Here is a 21158-nt window from a genome sequence, read left to right on the forward strand (position 1 = left end):
CGTTCTCCCCGTGTCTGCGTGGGTTTCCACCGGGTGCTCCGGTTTCCTCGCACAGTCCAAAAGATGTGCTGATGAGATGCACCGGCCATGCTAAATTCTCCCTCAGTGTACCCGAACAGGCGCCGGAGCGTGGCAACCAAGGGATTTTCACAGTAACTTCATTGCAGTGTTAACGTAAGCCTACTCATGACTAATAAATATGTTTCACTAGCGCTGAAACACACTGCAACACAAGATTAATTCAGTGTGTGGCATTGTTTTGAAGTAAAGAAGGACTTTACAAGTGCAATTATTATTTATAAAACTGGTACCTCAAATTATATACACACACAACACTCCTTATCCCACCACCACATTAACAAAGCGCTGGAAGCAACCTGCCTCTTACCAGCTGAATCTGGTTTCCCACCGACACTCTCAGTCATTCCAGCAGAGGTCAAACTTTGAACCGAATCTTCCGACATTCCTGCCGCTGTCATGGCAACTGGTACTCCGATGACATCATCCACACAAGTCTCCAGCAGTTCGTTGGTATCGAGTAAGTCTGCTATCTGCCCGCTGTGGAAACAAAATCAGCGCAACACTTTTAAAATGTTGCTTCAGTCCTTGAACGTTCGGGGGAAAGGTTTCGTCCCACCTTGGAACCAACACCCTCATGCATGCAAGCCACGGAGGAAGATAGCGCCCCGTTCACCCACACCATCGATCCTTCAGCCAGGCAAAGTCAAACTTCAATTGCTTTTGTTAACCCTTTGAGCGCTGAGCGAAACTTCCCAGGCGCACAAGTATTTTATCGCACGTCCTTGGGGAAAGGCAGGCTTCCTCCCGACTTGTCCCCGCGTCCAACGCACTAGCTTTGCAACAAATTGCGTTAATAATTTCAGGATGGACGGTCACCCACTTTGCTCGATTTCTCCCCTCAAGAGTTTTCAATGCTCATTTCAGATTTGCAGCACTCGCTGCGTTTGTTTTTGTTTCGCGAATCTGTTGGGGCTATAATTAGTGGCAGAAGCGTGCTCACAGTGCTCAAAGGGTTGGTAACCATTAAAGGGGTGCTGCACCCAAGAGATTGCCGTCAAGAGTTACTTCTGTGGGGTTAAGAATTAAGAGAGCCTGGATTGTTTGCGAGAGAAAAAAAAATTGCAGTTTACAAGTTCACTTCCCGACACAAAGCTGATCACATTAGCAGGTTGGCAGAGTGTCACCTTCCCCACCAAACTACCCAAGGATTTTGCCTTTTTAAATATCGTCGCCAAAGTCATTTTGCCAATTTGGTCGCACCCCAATCATTGACGCTCCCAACGTACTATCGGTAAGGGTGGCAGCAACAGTCAGACAAATCATCATGGCCAACAATTTGTAATTTCAAAGAACAACCGCACAGAATCTCAGAATGCAAGCACTGGCAAAAAATGCCTAGAAGCCTATCCAATAACCGCTGGGCCCCGTCAACTGATTGCTCAATTCAGCCACTAAAATCAAATGATTGAAGCTATTAGCACAAGTCCAAAGCAGCCACAGGTAGAGGCAGTCACTAATTAGTGTAATACAATAGTCTTGGACTTGATTAGTCACTCCACAGGCACAGTGTGATGGCAGCAAACATTCATTGATAAAGCATACCTTCATCCCGGGCAATGGTCATGTCAAGAGCCATTTGTGTAACCACAATCGGAAAGATCAAGTACTCTGCACCTTGGATCTATTCCTAAGCAGTTATGAAAACATGCTTACCTGTTTCAGTTACAACAGATGGACGACCAGATTTTCAAAAACCTTTAAAACATTTCTGAAAGCGAGAAATTAGAATTCCTGTCTTTCTTCAAGGTGGTACAATGCAATAACCCATGGACACAATGCTAGATTGGTAATGTGCAAATGGAAGGGTGTTCAGGTTTTAGGTGAAGCATTGGAGGGAGGGTATGAAATAAAATCAATGGAAATTCAGCACCCTCCCAGGCTCAATCTCAATACCACATGGAGTCAGAGGTCAACAAACTGAGTGCTTCCATACCCAGCTGTGTTTGTTGGTCTTAGTTGGGTAGAATTGGTGGCACACAACAGGCATCTGTCCACCACCTCCAGGACTGGTTGGAGGGGGTTGGGGTGATGATGTGGAACAACCTGGCAACCCATTGGTTTTAATTCCAACAATGTGGTTGAACAAACGGTGCGGACAGTCGGTACTCAGGATCAAGCATACCTCCTTGACAAGGATACCTGGAGGACTGTTGGCAGGGTGGGGCTTTACAACCACAATCCACCTTCTCGGAATTGAGTGAAAGAAAAGATCCCTTCGATTGGTTTTGCTAATCCATTGCAATCAAATACTGCATATATTTAAAGTTAAAGTTTATTTATTAATGTCACAAGTAGGCTTACATTAACGCTGCAATGAAGTTACTGTGAAAATCCCCGAGTTGCCACACTCCGACGCCTCTTCAGATACACAGAGAATTTAGCATGCACCTAATCAGCATGTCTTTCGGACTGTGGGAGGAAACCGGAGCACCCGGAGGAAACCCATGCAAACACAGGGAGAATGTGCAGACTGCGCATAGCCAGTTACCCAAGCTGTGAGTCAATCCTGGGTCCTTGGAGCTGTGAGGCAACAGTGCTAATCATTGTGCCACCGTATATATTTGGAGCATCAACTTTATTGCTACATGATTTTCAGCAATTGGTCAGATTTTCTAACCAAACGTCAGACTTCCAGTGTTTGTTATTCAACTGCAAGCCTCAAAAAACAGGCTTAAACTAACTTCTATGCTGTAAAATAATAACATTGCCCCCAAGTAAGTATCGTCAAGATTGACATAATCCAGTTTCACGAATATCTAGGTTTATAATTCATACATTTCAGAAAATAACTTTTAGATGGGGTGTTGCATTTTTTCAAAAATGTAGATCAGGAACTGGTAAACACAATACTGCTATAAATACTAAAGAAACAATCCATGCTTAATTACACTTCAAAGGTGAGTTGTGGTTAAGCAATAAGGTCAGAGTTGATGGGGAGAAACTTAACAATAAATGACCCATCGTCGAACTTTTGGAGGAGTTTTGGTAACATCAATTATTCCTATGAGGGATTTAAATTATACACAGAAAATGCTGGAAAATCTCAGCGGGTCAGGCAGCATCTGCAGAGAGAGAACAGAGTCAACGTTTCGAGTCTGGATAACCCTTCACCAGAGCTCTGACAGAGGATTATCCAGACTTGAAACCTTGGTTCTATTTTCTCTCCACAAATATTGTCAGACCCGCTGAGATTTTCCAGCATTTTCTGTTTTTGTTTCAGATTTCAACATCTACGGTATTTAAATTATTCATGCAGTTTCCAATGAAAAAAAGAAGCTGAAAGCAGCTTTGTAAACCAGAGGGTTTCTTTGTGGACTTAAGGATGTCCGAAGGCGCTTCTATCCAGTAGAGAAAGAAATTATTAATATGGGTCACAGAATCAAAGGGTTGTTTTGGAGGTAAATAAATTTCTGTTCTAAGCACTCCATTATCAGAGAGATATGATGTGGGGATTAGAACAGTTTTGTTTTGATGAGTTGGATGTTTCCCTCAGAAAGTTTGCACTTTGCAGTCACAGTCAGCTTGGAACTGAGGGGGAAAATATCCGTCAACAGCTGTTAAACTAGGAGCAGAGAGCACTGTTAGGAACCAGAGACATTCTGAATGTTCAAAGCCCACAGCTAGAAAATAGTAAAGTCCACACCTGGTCACAGGACTCCACCTTTGAGATCTGAAAGGAAAGTTGGAGGGTCACGTGGCCATAAATTAATGGAAGGATCTTCATAAAAGCTTGGACCTGACAGAATAGCTGGAATGCTGAGAAGAATTAAAGAGAATTCCAGAGAACTGTAGCATACCCTTGGTTTGGACCCAAAAGTAAAGTTTACTTATTAGTCACAAGTAGGCTTACATTCACACTGCAATGAAGTTACTATGAATGAACCTTCAAGATACATGTAAGATGCAAGGGAAGTCTTAGGTGGTTTGGGGGTTGTGGGGAAAGAGGAAGAGTAAAATGTAGAACTGAATTCATCACAGAATCTCTACAGTGCAAAAGGTGGCCATTCGGCCCAATGAGGCTACACCTGATCTCCAAAACAGCACCTTACTCAGGCATCTCCCACTACCCCCCTTACTCAGGCAAACCCCCTCCCTTTATTCCCATAACCCCACACAGTTACCATGGCCAATTCACCTAACCTGCACATCTTTGGACTCAGAGGGGAAACCAGAGCACCCAGAGGAAACCCACGTAAGACACAGGGAGAATGTGCAAACTCCACACAGGCAATCACCCAAGGCTGAAATCAAACCAGGGTCCCTGACACTGTGAGGCAGCAGTGCTAATCACTGTGCCACCCATGACGTAAATTTATAGCATAAATCTTTAAAAACTAAGTTAGCGATGCTGGGTTTGCTCAATTTGTTTTCACAAACCCGACAGTTCTTTGGTTTAGAAATGTGGAATTTTATGGCCTAGTTATATCAGTTAATCGCTGGGTGTTCAAATTTCTCTTTAAATGTTAACAGTCTCGAATGGGATTGTAATCAGGAACCCCAAGCCCCATTGTCAAGTGTCTAAATGAATTCTAACCCCAGGCAAGAATTGCTTGGGACATTTTACCAAGTTAAGTACACAATATCACTGAAAGTTTTAAGTGGTGGTGTAAATTAGCAATATTCTATTCTAAGAAGGGATCACTATTTGGCTTGGACCCAGGAGAATTATTCAATACACAGCCCGAAATATATTGGTTATGAAAATGCTACACAATACAACTCAGTGGGCGATTTGCTGAGGAAATAACCTTCAATCAAGTAGGAAAAGAAGCAAATTGGGCCTTAAGTGAACATGCATTCTTTCCCTTCAAATTTATCCTTCACTTGCAAATCCTTGCTGCAGGAATTCTGAGTGGAAACATCAATAACTAGCCACTCAAAAGTAAAGTGCAGCTGCGAGCTTTCCAGCCATATCTCAGCCCTTTGGCAGGCAACTTAACCCAATTTCCATTCATTGTTAAAATAGCTTTTGTGAACACGATTTCTGCTCTCAAACGCCGATATAATTGAAGGAACACGAATAAAGCCTTTAATACTTTTGAGATTGCTACCAAAATTAGTACCTGAAAGCTTGGACCGCATCTTCAGATTAATAATATCACGATATAACCACATTTCAATCAAAATATCATTTCCAACTATGCTTTTCAGCCATCAATAGAAGCATGGGCTACAGGGTTTGTTCAAGCTATTTGTTCAGGATGGATGCTCCCTACTAAAAAGGTTTTACATCAGCCCCGGAGAGAGGCGAAACTGGTTCACATCTCAGCTGGAGTCCACCCAGAACTGGCTGTAGCAGACAGCAATGGAGCGGAGGAAGATGAGAAAAATGTCACAGAGGAAACGCTTTCTCGAGAAACCAGAAAGGTGACAGGAACATGACAGCTCTGGCAGACAGATCTGCTATGCTAAATTGCCCCTCAGTGACTAAAGAGCTGCAGGTTAGGTGGATTGGCCATGGTAAATGCACAGGTTACGGGAATAGGGCGTGGGAGAGTTAAGATGCTCTTTCAGAGAATCAGGGCCAACTCACTGGATCTTATGGCCTTCTTCTGCACTGCAGCGATTCTATGGTTCCATGGCAAGTACACCCAGACTGCTGTTACAGAGAGAGAGTTCCAGGGTTTTGACCCAGCAACAGTGAAGGAACAGTGATGTATTTCCAAGTCAGAATGGTCAGCCACTTGGAGAGGAACTAGCAGGTGACGGTGTTACCATACATTTGCTGTCCTTATTGCTGGTTCCCAAGGTGTGTAGATAGGGATTAGGGGTTACAGGGATTGGGCGGTTTTGGTGGATGGGTGGGGTTCGGCGGTGGTGGGGGTGGGGATGGGAGTGAAGGTGTGGACCTGGGTAAGATGCTGAGTCGGCGCAGGGCCGATGGGCCAAATGGCCTCCTTCCGCACTGTCGGAATTCAATGATTCTATATTGCACTGTGGGTCATTCATTATTGAAACAAGGGGGGTAACATTTGCAAACCTTTCTGCTCACCAGACCCTTGGGGGTCCAAGGATGGGAAAGTAGGAACCTATCAGCGGAGCGATGAATCTCACTACAAGGCAAGGTCAGCCACACAGCTCATTGGATAGACGCTTTTGCACCAGTCTCAGAGTGGAGATGCATTTAGTCACCAATCAGCACTGCGCATTTCCACACGGATATTTATAAAGTCCACCAGTGGCTGGAATGGCCCCACACTCAGCAGAAACACGAGCAGAAATGTGGAAGAAGAGGCGGAATTATTTTTAACTCGCCCAGCCGGGGGAGAAATTAAAAAAAAGATGTTTGTGCGTTTTATCTCTCCTCACACAAATATCCGTTCAAGCCATTCTTTAAATAAAGTTCGACAAAACAGAAATGAAACCCGAGCTGCAGTGCTGAAATCCTAACTGCAAGACACCGGGGTAAATTATTCCAAAATGCAATGTTGATATTGTGAGATTGCAGCAGTGGGACTTGTTCAGGCGAATGACTGAACTGATTAATATGAATGGACTGCAACTTCCTAGAGCTTGCCTTTTTTTTAAAAAAAAAACAGTTCCATGACCCTAATAAATGTTTTAAGAAGAAAACTGTTGTATTTACAGTCAGAATGCTCTCTGAAAATGACTAGATCAAAACATCCTGCGATGGATACTCGCGTCTGGTTTCTGTCAGGCCAAGCGAGTGGGATGTGTACTCAAGGCTCTCTCACCTCCTGGTACAGCACGTGACTGGGGCCGTTTATGTGGTGGGAGTGTAGAATTCCTACAAAAATCCCCTCTAAAAAATGTGTTCAATTACAGATGCAATAACTCAAAAAGGCATACAAACAAGTGAGGCGCCTATTTTTAGTACACACAACACTGAAACTGCCAACAAAGTAGTCATGTTATCAAAGTCTGTTCACTCCCTGCTAAAGTGGTTTGATCTTTGCTGACTACAGGAAGTGTCAGGCCTCTGTCACCTTTTTAAGTTTATTTATTATTGTCAGAAGTAGGCTTACACCACAATGAAGTTACTGTGAAAATCCCTAGTTGCCACAGTCCGGCACCTGTTTGGGTACACTGAGGGAGAATTTAGCACGGCCAATGCACCTAACCAGCACGTCTTTGGGACAGGCCCACACAGACATGGGGAGAACATGCAGACTCTGCACAGACAGTGACTCAAACCAATATCGAACCCTGGTCCCTCACGCTGTGAGGCAGCAGTGCTAATCACGGTGCCACCGTATGCCCTTGCTCAAGTTACCGTTCTGTGTCACCTTGGACAGAGTGCATCAAAGGGAATTCAAGTGTGCCGGGAGGTGGGAAGGTGGTGGGAGCAAAAGGGGATGGTATTACTAGGAAATCCAATCCTGTTTGCATTCCAAGTCCTTGTCGTAATTCCACACATTGTAACAATGTCTACCATTCAAAAAGTACTTCACTGGTTGTGACAATGATCTTTGGGGTGTTCTGAGGTCACGAAAGGTTCTATATACATGCAAATCTTTCATCTTTTCATACAAGACTTCACAACACCGGCTGGCAATTGCTGATGGATTCGGATACAGAAAACACAACGATTGAAGCAAGTTCAATCATAACATTTAAAAGATAAATCCTTGAAGGAAAGCAATGGATACAAAAAAACCTACAGGGAAAGGGAGTGACAGGAAATCTCTCTGATATCGAAGGGCAGAGTTGAGGGGGAATTAACATAGTGATGGGGACAGGAGAAGAGTGGGGGTGAGGGAGAGAAGAGAAAATTGCTTGTTAAAACCGCAGAGGGGCATTGAACAGAGACTAACAGAGCCTGCATAACATAAATTTATATGTGGCATGTGCATGTCAAAGGATTCTTTAAACATGTTTGGTTAATTCTGAAGATCATGCTTTTCCATTTTTCAAGTAAGTCTCACGTATGATACAATCCACATCTCCATCCATGCTCGAGAGATGCTGATTTTTACTAAAAAAGTTAAATGAATCAATTCATTAAGAGCATATTCTTCCTTAACGACACACACCATTATGTAGCAGTCACTGCCATAGCACAGTTGGTAGCACACACGCCTCCGAGTTAGAAGGCTGTGAACAGGACAGAATCATGGGATGCTTACAGTACAGAAGGTGGCCATTTAACTCACTGAATCCATACTGGCATTCTCATGTAAGAGCAATTGCCGCTCTCCTACCCTTTTTCCACAGCCGTCCAAAGGTTTCCCCCTTAGACACATACCCAATTTCACTTTGAAAGCCATGATCAAACATTCCTCTCAGGCAGCACGCTCCAGATACTAAACAATCTCTATGGGCAAAGGTTTCTCCTCGCATTGCCTTTAATTCTTTTGTCATTCAGCTTAAGTTGGTGTCCACTGGTTCTCATCCCTTCCCTCATACGGAACATTTCTCCCCACTCACTCCATCAACAGTCCTCGTGATTTTGTGCATCATTTATCAAATCTCCTCTCAACCTTCTCTTTGGCAAGAACAGCCCCAGCTTCACCAGTCTATTATAGTGCTCAAGCTCCTTGTCTCTGGAGCCATTCTGAGATAAACAAGTTTTAATGAGGAGCCGAAGGAAATCAGCATTAGTACAGAAATGGTTTGAGGGAAATTGATGGGATTGAAGGAGGATAAACCTCCAGCTCCTGGTCATCTTCATCCCAGAGTACTTAAGGAAGTGGCCCTGGAAGTAGTAGATCTGTTGGTGGTTATTTTGCAAAATTCTTTGGACTCTGGAATAGTCCCTACAGATTGGAGGGTAGCTAATGTAAATGCACTATTCAAAAAGGCAGGTAAAGAGAAAACAGGAAATTATAGATCAATGAGCCTTATGTTGGTACTGGGGAAGTTGCTAGCGTCCATTAATCAAGGGTTTCATAACTCGGCATTTGGAAGGCAATGGTATAATCAGACAAAGTCAGCATGGATTCATAAAGGGGAAATCATGCTTGACAAATCTATTGGAATCTTTGAGGATGTAACTAGTGGGGTTGATCGAGGAGAACCAGTGGATGTGGTTTAGACTTTCAGAAGGTTTTCAACGAGGTCTCACATAATAGTGGTCTGTTATGTGAAGTTAGAGCACATGGGACTGCAGGACATGTCTTGAGGTGGATAGAAAGCTGTTTAGCAGATAGGAAGCAAAAATTTGCCATAAACAGGTCTTTTTCTGACTGACATTCAGCGACTAGTGGGGTTCCTCTGTGCTAGGACCCCGACTGTTCACATTATATATTAATGATTTGGTAGAGGGAACTAAGTCTCCAAATTTGCAGATGATACAAAATTGGGTGGAAGGGTGAGCTGTGAGGAGGATGCAGAGATGCTTCAGCGAGATTTGAACAGGCTGAGTGCAAGGGCACATGCATGGCAGATGCAGTATGATGCAAGGTTATCCACTTTGGTAGCAATAATAGGGAGACAAGATTATTACTTGAATGGGTGTAAATTGAGAGAGATGGATACTCAATGAGGCCTTGGTGTCCTTGTGCGTCAGTCGTTGAAAGCACACAGGTACAGCAGACAGTCAAGGAGGAAAATGGTATATTGGTCTTCATAGCAACAGGATTTGAACATAGGGACAGTTAAAGTTTATTTATTTGTCACAAGTAAGGCTTACATTAACACTGCAATGAAGTTACTGTGAAATTCTCCTAGTCGCCACATTCCAGCACCTGTTCAAGTCAATGCAGCTAACCAGCATGTCTTTCAGAATAAGGGGGGAAACTGGAACACCCAGAGGAAACCCATGCAGACACGGGGAGAACATGCAAATTCCACACAGACAGTGCGCTTCTGTCCCTTCTCTAAAGTTCTTACATCCTAGAAAAGAAATCCTCCCAAGTTTATTTTGAAACAGTGGTTTGGTCCACTCCAGAGACTTGAGCACAAAGATCTAGGAACACACTCCAGTGTGGTATTGAGAGAGTGGGGCACTGTCACACACCATCTTTGGGACAGGATGCTGTTTTTAGGTCAATGCTATGCCCAAATTGGTTGCTTTGCCTCCTACATTATAACATTGACTACATTTCATTAGCTGGTGGGATAGTAATGAGCCACAGCCCGAGAAGAACCATAGGCATCATTCGCCTCTGGAAAGGAATCACTCATCAAGCGAGAGACAAGGTAAGGAGACAGGCCTCCATGAAGTACCATGGTGACTATGGGTAATGAAGCTTTTCTATTGGCATTATCCAGAGGTTGTAAAAGGCAATACATAAATACAGCTCTTTCTAAGTGTAGGATGCAGCACTAAAGCTGTAGTAGACAAGTCAGTTCAACCTCTGGCCTCTGTTCAACTTATTATGTAGAGTGTGGAATGTTTAGATCTTTACAACTTATAAAGGAGCCAACAATCCAAAGAATTCCAAAAGACTCGCACTTGTAAAGCAGGCACCATCTTTACTGGCCGTTCACGCCGCGCTCCCGCCGCAGTGAGGATGGAGAATTGGGTGCCCAGCCAAATCTCCATTCACTGCAATGGGATGGTAAAATCCTGCCAGCTTGAGCAGCCATAACTTTCCGGCCAATGTTTTTCATAACCTCACAATGTCCCAAAGTGCTTTACAGCCAGTGACGTACCTTGCAAAGACGCAGGAATAAAGTTAGATACACCACTGCTGGAAACTCAGCAGCACGGTGGCACAGTGTTTAGCACCGCTGCCTCACAGTGCCAGGGACCCGGATTCAATTCCCGGCTTGGGTCACTGTCTGCGTGGAGCTTGCACGTTCTCCCCATGTCTGCGTGGGTTTCCTCCCACAGTACAAAGATGAGTGGGTTAGGTTGATGGGCCATGCTAGATCGACCCTAGTTTAGGGGGGGAATTAGCAGGGTAATTATGTGGGTTTACGGGGAGAGAGTGTGGGATTGTTGGTGGAGGCTCAGTGGGCCGAATGGCCTCCTTTTGCACTGTAGGGTTCTATGATTCGATTCTATGAAGCTCATTTGAAATATCAGGGGTGACAAGCTAGGAATTAAAATTGAGGAATGAACATCGCACTGTTTCCATCCTTAAGATAAAATGTGTTGGCGAAACGAGGAAAGGGTGAGTCAGACATTAGTAGAGTGCTAAAACAACATGTAAATTTGTTTCTAGGGGGAGACGGGAGTGACCATTAACAAGGGTTGCGGCCACAGTCAAACCAGTCACAGGCTTCTGGCATTGAATGGCCCTTTCTGACAAAATGCCAATGCATGGGTGCCCTTTCTGTGGCCTTGGGCAATGTGTGGCTCCAAGCCATGGAACAATGCAGCCCTCAGGCAACTCAGTCCAATTTCCAAATAAAATCAAATTGCTTCTCAGTTTGCGCCTGTGGAATTTTTCAGTTCTGTTGCCTCGGCGGGAGTTGGGGGGTGGGGGGGATGTAGGTTGTTATTGGCTATATCTTAAAATCAGAACACTTCGCACTGCTAGAATTAGTATCGAGATACACGCAAATTGCTGGTAAACAGTTGACCCAAAAAAATAAGCTAAAGCTTACGTTTCCCATCCTTCAAAAGATTAAAAGCATATAGAACAGTAACAGAATGTAGTTGTAAAATGCACTTTATAGAAGAATCTACCCAACACTGACAATGGTTCAGTAATAGAAACAGAATTACAGCCAAAAATGTATTGGTTACAATTCTAAAACGTTGAAAAACACATAAGAACAAGAATGGAATCAACCACCACATTTGGTCTGTTAATATTAGGCACAGTTAATGTGATACTGATGAATAAGGTACATTTATATATATGTGCATCACCCACCTCCTGCATAATTACACCATGTTAGCTTTTCTATCCACCCTCCCCCCTCCCTCCCCCACCCCTGTTCAAGCCCCTTAATTCCCTTGACAAAAATATAAGCACCAGCACAGACAATATTCTATCGCTGAACGAAGAACTTCCGGTCAAAATTAACAGGGAGGTGAGGAGCAGTAGGTTCCCCTTTCGAAGCACCCAGTTCCGTGTAGGCACTCACCTGCTACACACCAGATGCAGCCTCAACACCCCTTAGAAATCAATTGGCCAAAGACTCCAAGGGGGAGAAAGGGAAATCGCAACCAACAATATTCCTGTTCGTAAAGTTTTTTTAAAGTTTTTAAAGTTAAGGTTTAGTTATTAGTGTCACAAGTAAGTTCACATCAACACTGCAATGAAGTTAATGTGAAAATCCCCTCATCGCCGTGCTCTGGCACCTGTTTGGGTGCACCGAGGGAGAATTTAGCATGGCCAATGCACCTAACCAGCACATCTTTCAGATTATGGGAGGAAACCGGAGCACCTGGAGGAAACCCACATAGATACGGGGAGAACGTACAAAGTCCACGTAGATAGTGACCCAAGCTGGAATCAAACCCGGGTGTGAGGCAGCAGTGCTAACCACTGTACCGCCCTCTCTTCCTTACTGATTAAAAAACAGGAAATTGTCATTTCAGCCCTTTGCTTGTTCAGATCAATGTCAGAAAAGCAGCTCTGCTCAAAAAGAAAGTCCAAGGCATGTGTTTCCTCCCACAGTCCAAAGATGAGCGGGTCAGGTTGCTTGGCCATGAGTGTCAGGGGTATTAGCAGGGTAAATGTGTGCAGTTAAGGGAGTAGGGCCTGGATGAGGTTGTGGTCGGTACAGAATCAATGGGCTGAATGGCCTCCATCTGTACTATAGGGATTCTATGAGTTGAAGGTGCCGCTGAGTATCTTCCTGAACCACTGTGGTCTCCCAGGTGTAGGTGCATTCAGAGTGCTGTTGGGGAGCGAATTCCAGGATTTTGACCCAGCGACAGTGAAGGAACAGTGATACATTTCCGAGTCAGGGTGCTGAATGACGTGGAGGGGAACCGTCAGGTGCTGGTCTTCTCATGTGTCTGCTGGCCTCGTCCTTCTAGACGGTGGCAGTCATGGGTTTGGAAGGCCTAAGGAACATGGAGAGTTCCTGCAGCACATGCTGTCGATGGCACACACAACCACTACAGTGTGTCAGTAGTGGAGGGAGTGAATGTTTGTAGATGGGATGCCAATCAAGCGGGCTGCTTTGTCCTGGATGGTGTCAACTGAACTTGGTGCCTTGACATGGGATGGGAGCGAATGGAGAACAGAATGAGAGACTCAGGGGCTAACCCAATAGTGAACCACAGAATAATTCATTCTTTTTAAAGGGACATCACTCCAACATAGAACCATTGCAGATTTTATTACTCTCCTGCTCAACAAGCAGAGATAGTACGCTTTCAATTAGTCCCACACCCCCTCAAGTCAAGAATCCAAATTCAGGTTATGTTTGTTTTTTAAAAACCCGATCAATTCTTTGTCCAAAAAATCCAAGGACACTGCTGCGGGGGGTCTAGATTTGTGTACATGCGCCGCAAAATAAGAAAGGGTACATTGAGTGTCTTTATGACAGAGATAGATAGGTTCTTGATCAATAAGGGGATCAAGGGTTACAGGGAGAAGGCAGGAGAATGGATCATATCAGCCATGATCGAATGGTGCAGCAGACTTGATGGGCTGAACGGCCTAATTCTGCTCCCATCTCTTATGGTCTATGGAAGATACGTGGTCACTCAACACCATCCATTGTGGACGGAAGCTACACTCAAAACAAGTCATGGCTTTGAGGAGGGGTGGGTGGAAGGGAACAGGATTGACAGGCCAAAAAAAAACCATTCATTCAATCATAACCAGGACACTTAATTCCCGCTCACCTGAACGCAAACTGACGAGAAAAAATGCACGCAAAATATTACTTTACCTAGGAGCACATTACCGAGAGATTTCAATGAACGTCCCTCTTCTCATTCCCCACACCAACTAACACCACCACCCCACCCTCCGCCCTTTAACCATTCAAGGCATATCGTCACTGAGTGGGCAGTAGCACCTCTTGGCCAATTTGCAAGTCTTTGCGTACTTATCGGGGTGGAGAGACAGCCGAAAACATCTTGTCCTGGAGCTGGAATTACAAAGGCACGGCATTGCTTTTTTTTTTACTGTGCTCCTGCATTCTTCACATTCTGCTCATGCACAAACTCAGTGTAGTTTCTGTCCATCGCAGAGGCCAGAGCCGGAGAGTTCCACGGACGTCCACGGGTGTCACCGGGACGGGGCAGCCTGGACCGTGGGGCAGAGTTAGCTGTTAGCGACAGGCAGGCAGGGATGGAAATGGAAACAAATATGAGACTGCGAGGAAGAGAAAGGGTGGCAAAGAGAGTGCAAGAGCCGGGGTGACAGAAACAGCTTTAAAAGCATTGAGGTCTCCCGCCACAGTTTCACACACCATTGCTGCAGCATTCTTCTGCACTTTGAACTTTCTCAGCGCAAATGTCACGCAGGAAGCATGCACATTCTGCAAACTTTGAATGGTGAGCATCGGAAAATAAAAATTGTCCTCGGCAACTACCTTTACAGAGCTCTTTTACTCATTCTGGAATTCCTAAATCTTAGTTGCCTATCCATTCTCCTTTAGGAGCTTTCTCTTAGACCTACTTTCATTGATCATGTTGCTGGTCACCTTTCCCAGTGTTGTCTCAGTATCAGTATTCTGGCTCTCATTACAGCCCTGTGGAAGGTCTTGGGGGTTTACTAGAATAACACGGTGCAGAAGGAGGCCATTCAGCCCGTCGAATCTGCACCGACCTCAATCCCACCCAGGCCTTATCCCCATAACCCCATGCATTTGCCTTAGCTAGTCCCCCGACACTAGGGGGCAATTTAGTAATCCACCTAACTCGCACATCTTAGGGAGGAGACCAGGGCACCCAGCGGAAACCCACGCAGACACGGGGAGAACGTGCAAGCTCCACACAGACAGTGACCCAAGCCGAAATCGGTCCCGGGTCCCTGGTGCTATACCATTTTTCAAGGCGCTATCTCAATGTGCGCTGTTGTTGTTTTTAAGTCACATCTACCACTTTTATAGTTTACCTACAGCATCGTTTAGCTGAATGCCAACACTCGCAGCCACTGCTTTAAATTTTCCAATCCAAACCTCAGTGCTGGCCCGCCACCCCAAATCACATGGGCGGCTTGACAATTTCATGCTTCAGCCACTAGGTGGAAGTGCCCGAGGGTCCTATCTTGGACGGATAGCTGCAGGGGGGCCGGGGTGTGGGGTGGGGGACACACAGCGTTGTGTAGGATGCAGAGAAATGTGTAGGATGCAGAGAAACGTACGTAGGTAGAACACACTTCAACTGCACCCGCCCTGGCTGCTTACATCGCTGGTGCTTCTGATCAAGTGGCAGAAAGCCCCTCATTTCAAACAGGAAGTAAAACACAGACAAGTTATTCATTTGACCTAATCTGATTACTTGCCTGGGACTAATGCGCCTGGAGGTTCAAAGAAAAATTGTGTCATGCAGAGAGAATTGGACTCGATGAGTGCGGCCAAGCAGATTTCATGTTTTTTGACATTACTAGAAAGGTGCCGCAGTCTCTGTGACAGTGTTCTCACACAGCCAGAAACAAAAACTGACAAATGTTACCACACACCAGGTTATTTGATTTCCTTTTCGTTCATATTTGGGGTGTGGGCGTCGCTACCTAAGCCGGCATTTACTGCCCGTCTATAACCGTCCTTTAGAAGATTAGTGATGGCAATAAACGTTGGCACGGTGGCCCTGCTGCCTCACAGTGCCAGGGACCCCAGGTTCAATTCCAGCCTCGGGTCACTGTCTGAGTGGACTTCACTCTTTCTCCCTGTGCCTGCGTGTGTTTCCTTCGGGTGCTCCGGTTTTTTTCCACAGTCTGAAGACGTGCGGGTCAGGTTAATTGACCCTGCTAAATTGACCCTAGTTTCAGGGAGATTAGCGGGGTAAATATTTGGGGTTATGGGAATGGGGCCTGGCTGGGATTGTGGTCGGTACAGTCTCAATGGGCTAAATGGCCTCCTTCTGCACTGTAAGGATTCTATGATTCGAAGCTGCTGCTGAGTTATCTTCTTGAACCGCTGTGGTCCCCGAGGTGCAGGTGCACCCAGAGTGCTGTTAGGGAGGGAGTTCCAGGATTTTGACCCAGTGAAGGAACAGTGATACATTTCCGAGTCAGGATGCTGAATGACTTGGAGGGGAACCGTCAGGTGGTGGTCTTGTCATGTGTCCTTCTAGATGGCGGCAGTCGTGGGTTTGGAAGATGCTGCCTAAGGAGCCGTGGAGAGTTCCTGAAGCACATGCTATAGATGGCACACACCACAGCTACAGTGCGTCAGTAGCGGAGGGAGTGAACGTTTGTGGATCGGATGCCAATCAAGTGGGCTGCTTTGTCCTGGATGCTGTCAAGCTTCTCAAGTGTTGTTGGAGCTACGCTCATCCAAGCAAGTAGAGAGTATTCCATCACACAAGGGCCTTGTAGATGGTGGACAGGCTTTGGAGAGTCAGGTGGTGAGTGACTCACCTCAGGATTTCTAGCTTCTAACCTGCTCTTGTAGTCGCAGCATTTGTACAGCGGTTCCAGTTCAATTTCTGGTCAGCAGTAAGTCCCAGGATGTTGATAGGAGGAGGATTGAGTAAAGCCACAGGATGTCATAGGGCGATGACCAGGTTCTCTCTTGTTGGGGATGGTCATTGTCTGGTGTGAACGTTACTTGCCAGTCCAAGCCTGGATATCATTCAAAGCTTGTTGCATTTGGACACGGACTCCTTTCATATCGGAGGAGTCACGAATGGTAAACATTGTCATCAGCGAACACCCCACTTCTGCCTTTATGATGAAAGGAAGGTCACTGATGAAGCAGATGAAGATGGTTAGGCCTTCAGACACTTCCTTGAGAAATGCCTGCAGTGATGTCCTGGAACTGGTATGATTGATCTCCAACAACTGTAGCCATCTTACTTTGTGCCAAGTACAACTCCAACCAGAGGTGAGCTTTATTCCCAATCCCATTGACTCCAATTTTGCCAGCGTTCTTTGATGTTGCACTCAGCGAAATGCTGCCTTGATGCAAGGGCAGTCACTCTCACCTCACCTCTGGAGTTTAGCTATTCTGTCCATGTTCAAACCAAGGCTGTTATGAGGTCAGGAGCTGTGTGACTCTGGCAGAACCCAAACCGAGCGTCAATGGGCAGATTATTGCTGAGTAAGTGTTGCTTGCGCTGTTGATGACACCTTCCATCACTGAACTGATGATCGACAGTAGATTAATGGGGCAGTAATTGGCCTGGTCCTGATTTTCATGTTCAGGACCTTCCCGGGTAATTTTCCATACTGTCGGACAGATCCCAGTGTTGTAGCTGCACCGGAAAAGCTTAGCTAGGCGCATGGCAAGTTCTGGAAACCTTAGTACTATTGGCAGAATATTGTCAGGGGCCTTTAGCCTTTGCAGTATCCAGTGGCTTCAGAGGGGCTGAGATGGATTATCCACTCTGCACTTCTGGCTGAAGATTGTTGCGAATGCTTCAGCCTTATCCTTTGCACTGATGTGCTGGGTTCCTCCATTGTTGAGGAGGTGTTATTTAATTGTTCACCACTATTCATGACTGGATGTGGCAGGTTTTGATCTAATCCGTTGGTTGTAGAATTACTTAGCTCCGTCTGTCACACGCTGCTGATGCTATTTGACATGCAAGTAGTCCCGTGTTGTAGCTTCACCAGGTTAGCATCACGTTCTTCAGGTTTGTCTGGTGTTGCTCCTGGCATGCCCTCCTGCACTCTTCATTGAGCTAGGGTTGATGCATTGGCTTGGTGGTAATGATAGAGTGGGGGATGTGCCAGACCATGAGGTTACAGGTTGTGTTTGAGTACAATTCTGCTGTTGCCGATGGCCCACAGTGACTCACGGATGCCCAGTTTCGAGCTGCTAGATCTGTTCGAAACCTATTCCCTTCAGCGTGGTAACAGTGCCACCAACATCTATCAATCAAATACTTCAGCAGAGGTCTTTCGAAAAGAAAATATGTCACTGTCAGCTGCCGCATATCTGGGTAATGAATAAACTTATCATGGACAACTATAAAGATCTTATTTCCACCTCCATGAGTGTTTAAGTCTTTTCCATCAACTTATGACCCACCCCCCCACCACACTGAGTTATGTTGCAATGGCCAAAATGGGGTCTACTTGAACTCAGCAGCAAGTTAAAATGGCCCTCCCGAGTTTGTGTTTTCCGCCTGTGTGAATTCCGTTTTGCCCCCTTTTCCCTGCTGGCAAAAATGGGATCGGATAGGAATGAGAACGTGTGCGAGTGTGAGATCTGCAAAAATTTATCAAGCGTAAATAAATTCTATGATAGTCCAATGTGTGTGCTCCATGCAAAGAGATATCAATGCTTTAGAATTCACGGGTGTAAGAATGTTTAAAGATTCAAGTGGAGAAATTTGAGGGACAGTGATAAAGTCTAAAATGAGCAACGTAGAGTGGACAGTGAGAGATACAGGGCTTTCAGAGAATTCAGCATGATTAAGCAGGCACAATGATACAATTTCCCTCACAATCGCTTAGGGAGACACAGCTCAGCTCCCTTGCCTTTACAAAGCTATGCTTACAACTCTGCCAGTCAGTCAGTCTTCCAGTGTTGCCACAGAGCAAATCGGCCATTTTGTCTTCATGCAATTGTTACTTCGGAGCAGAGCAAAGCAGAGCAAGCGTCGACATGCAATGTTAGCAACAGGGCGTCATCGCTTTCTTCAAGGTGCCTCACTCACTCCTTCCAAATACATCTGTTAGCCGAAAAAGAATTTGCGTCCAATAATGAGAGATAATCTCCACAGGAGATATAAAGGAATTGGCCAGGAGTGTTATTTCAATAAATCGGTGAGTCTGCCACTAACTTCTCATCTGCAAGTTAAAGTTTAGGTTAATGCTAGCAACTTAACAATAGGTGGCAAGGCAGAAGGGATTAGAAGTCATAGTTTGAGGATAAGGGGCAAACTTTTTAGAAGAGGGGAGAAATTTCTTCACCCAGAGGGTGGTGAATGTGTGGAATTCACTGCCACAGAAAGGCCAAAACATTGTCTGATTTCAAGAAGAAATTAGACGTAGCTCTTGGGGTTAAAATGACCAGGGAGGAAGGGGGGAAATCATGATATTAAATTCAGTATTCAGCCATGATCAAGATGAGGCTCAAGGGGCTGAATGGCCTACTGCTCCTTCTAGTTTCTATGTTTAAATCATCATAAACTTGGAGGAATGAAGGTACAGCAGTGTACGATTGCCTCAACTCAAGATGGAATCATCATCTTTTTAATTCTCCACATTAGTGACAATATGCATCAGTCACAGAAATATTAATGCATCCATCTGATCTACAACGGGGGACAGATCTCTGAAAGTACAATATTTCTGCTTTAACGCGGAGATATTGACTCTGGAGTGAAAATTCAGGCCTACAGGCTTGAGCTGAATTCTCCAACAGGAAGTTGCTGGAGGTTTAAAAGGAAGAAAATGCTGTGGCACTAAATTCTGCGGCCTCCACCCGCTTGCTGGACAACAGACAATCAACTAGGTACATGCACTGGACCACGGAGTTACGGCTGGCATTACAGACCCAGCAGAAATGTCAATTTACGTAATCATTTTAGAAGCTGATCAGAGATGAGAAGGAATTTCTTCTCTCAAGGAGGGTAGGAAATCTGTGGAATTCTTTACCACATTGGGCTGCAGAGACTATGGAGACATTGGCCAGGATTTTACTGTCCGGCCCGCCATGGGAATCGGAATGGGAGGGGGCAGACCATGACCTTGAGCGGGATTTTACAATTTGGGGAACAGCGAGGCTGCTACATTCCGCCCATTAAGTATACCCAAGACTGAGACAGACAGATTGTTAATCAGTAAGGGAATTATGGGGATAAGGCGGGAAAGTCGGGTTAAGCATTATATTAGATTGGCCATGATCTCACCGAACGGTGGAGCACAGTCGATGGGCCGAACAGAGTACTTCTGCTTATGGTTCTTTTGGTTTTAAATCAAAAATCACTGGTTAAAGAATAATCGGCCCTGCCTATAACGAATTATTGTGAAGCTCAGGCTAAGCAGTTTATCGAAACTCGAGGAGAATTGGAGATTTATATTGAGAACAGCAACCACGAAACACGCAGGGAAACCAAAAGCAGAGCCCAAAGCACAGTGTATGCATGTTAATATACGTGCCTGTGTGTGTGCATTAGTAAGTTAGAGAGGTCTTTCCTAGGACAGAGCGAGGACAATGGGCTTATACTCTAAAAAGTTTAGAGGAGCGCAAAATGATTTTGCAGAAACAAAAATTCTTAGAGAAGCTGGCAAGGTAGATGCAGAGGGATCGATTTTCCTGGTTGGAATCTAAAACTAGGGTCAAAGTCGCACAATAGGGGGTGAGCCATTTAGAATTGAAAAGAGGAGAGGTTTATTCGTTCCAGAGACTGTGGATCTTTAGAATTTATTATAGAGAGCTGTGAATGTTCAATCGCAGAGTGAAAGGTTCTCCAGCAGTAAGGAAAAGAAGGTAGTAGGGCAGGAAAGGGGAGTTGAGATAAGAGTTCAGCCAGGTTTTGTTGAATATCAGAGTTGGCTCCAGAGGCTGTAAGGCCTACTCCCGCTCCTATTTCTTACGTTTCAGAAAGAAATCTCACACACACACAATTTCACGCACAGCCGGGAAAGTTAATCAGAGGGGATTTGCAAAAGAGTGAGCGTCGTCTCTTATCTCTCATCATGAACAGAAAGTAAGGCATGCAGAAAATGATTCTTCACAGAGCCAGCGGATGATTTATTCCGTTACGCTCCACCCACCCTCAGATCACACACCCGGCAGCAATCAGGTCAAAAAGGAAAACCATCACCCACCACCACAGGAAGGAAGAACCGCGTTCAACGGTCCGGCAATACGTCAAGCACCGGAGTTCCACCACCTTGAGCATACAGAGTCCAGAAACTGAACAAGATCAGAGGCGAGACAAAAATTCAAAGAAGCCAGTTGATTCAATCGCTTTTGATTTGGACACAGCAGCACACAACAAAGGCCATCAATGTTTCAAGTGGCAGCCTGGCGACAACCATCATTAGCAGAGCCCAACTTAGGACACAGTTTAAAAACTGGTCTACTGGTACCATGCCCAGACCTGTGCAAGAACCATGGCAGAAAAGGGCAGCGGAACCTCATTATTACCAACTCATGGATATTAACACAGTTCCTCTCAACATCTTACCGAG

The 21158-nt window shown here is 45.2% G+C and overlaps 1 protein-coding gene across 3 annotated transcripts in view; it reads right to left on the bottom strand.

Moving 5' to 3' along the window:
• The window catches only part of epb41l5 (erythrocyte membrane protein band 4.1 like 5), a 160431-nt gene that overhangs the window by 43703 nt on the left and 95570 nt on the right, over positions 1-21158 (bottom strand). For 2 of the 3 annotated variants that reach the window (XM_080199480.1, XM_080199479.1), the window contains exon 16: positions 389-558. In XM_080199480.1, coding sequence (XP_080055606.1) covers positions 389-558 — 170 coding nt within the window. Of the gene's footprint in view, positions 1-388; positions 559-13871; positions 14148-21158 lie in introns of those variants that run through there. The other variant, XM_080199481.1, reaches the window with a different exon arrangement.

Source organism: Carcharhinus amblyrhynchos, chromosome 11 (genome assembly GCF_965287045.1).
Source record: "Carcharhinus amblyrhynchos chromosome 11, sCarAmb.v2.hapA, whole genome shotgun sequence".
Taxonomy (NCBI): Eukaryota; Metazoa; Chordata; class Chondrichthyes; order Carcharhiniformes; family Carcharhinidae; genus Carcharhinus; species Carcharhinus amblyrhynchos.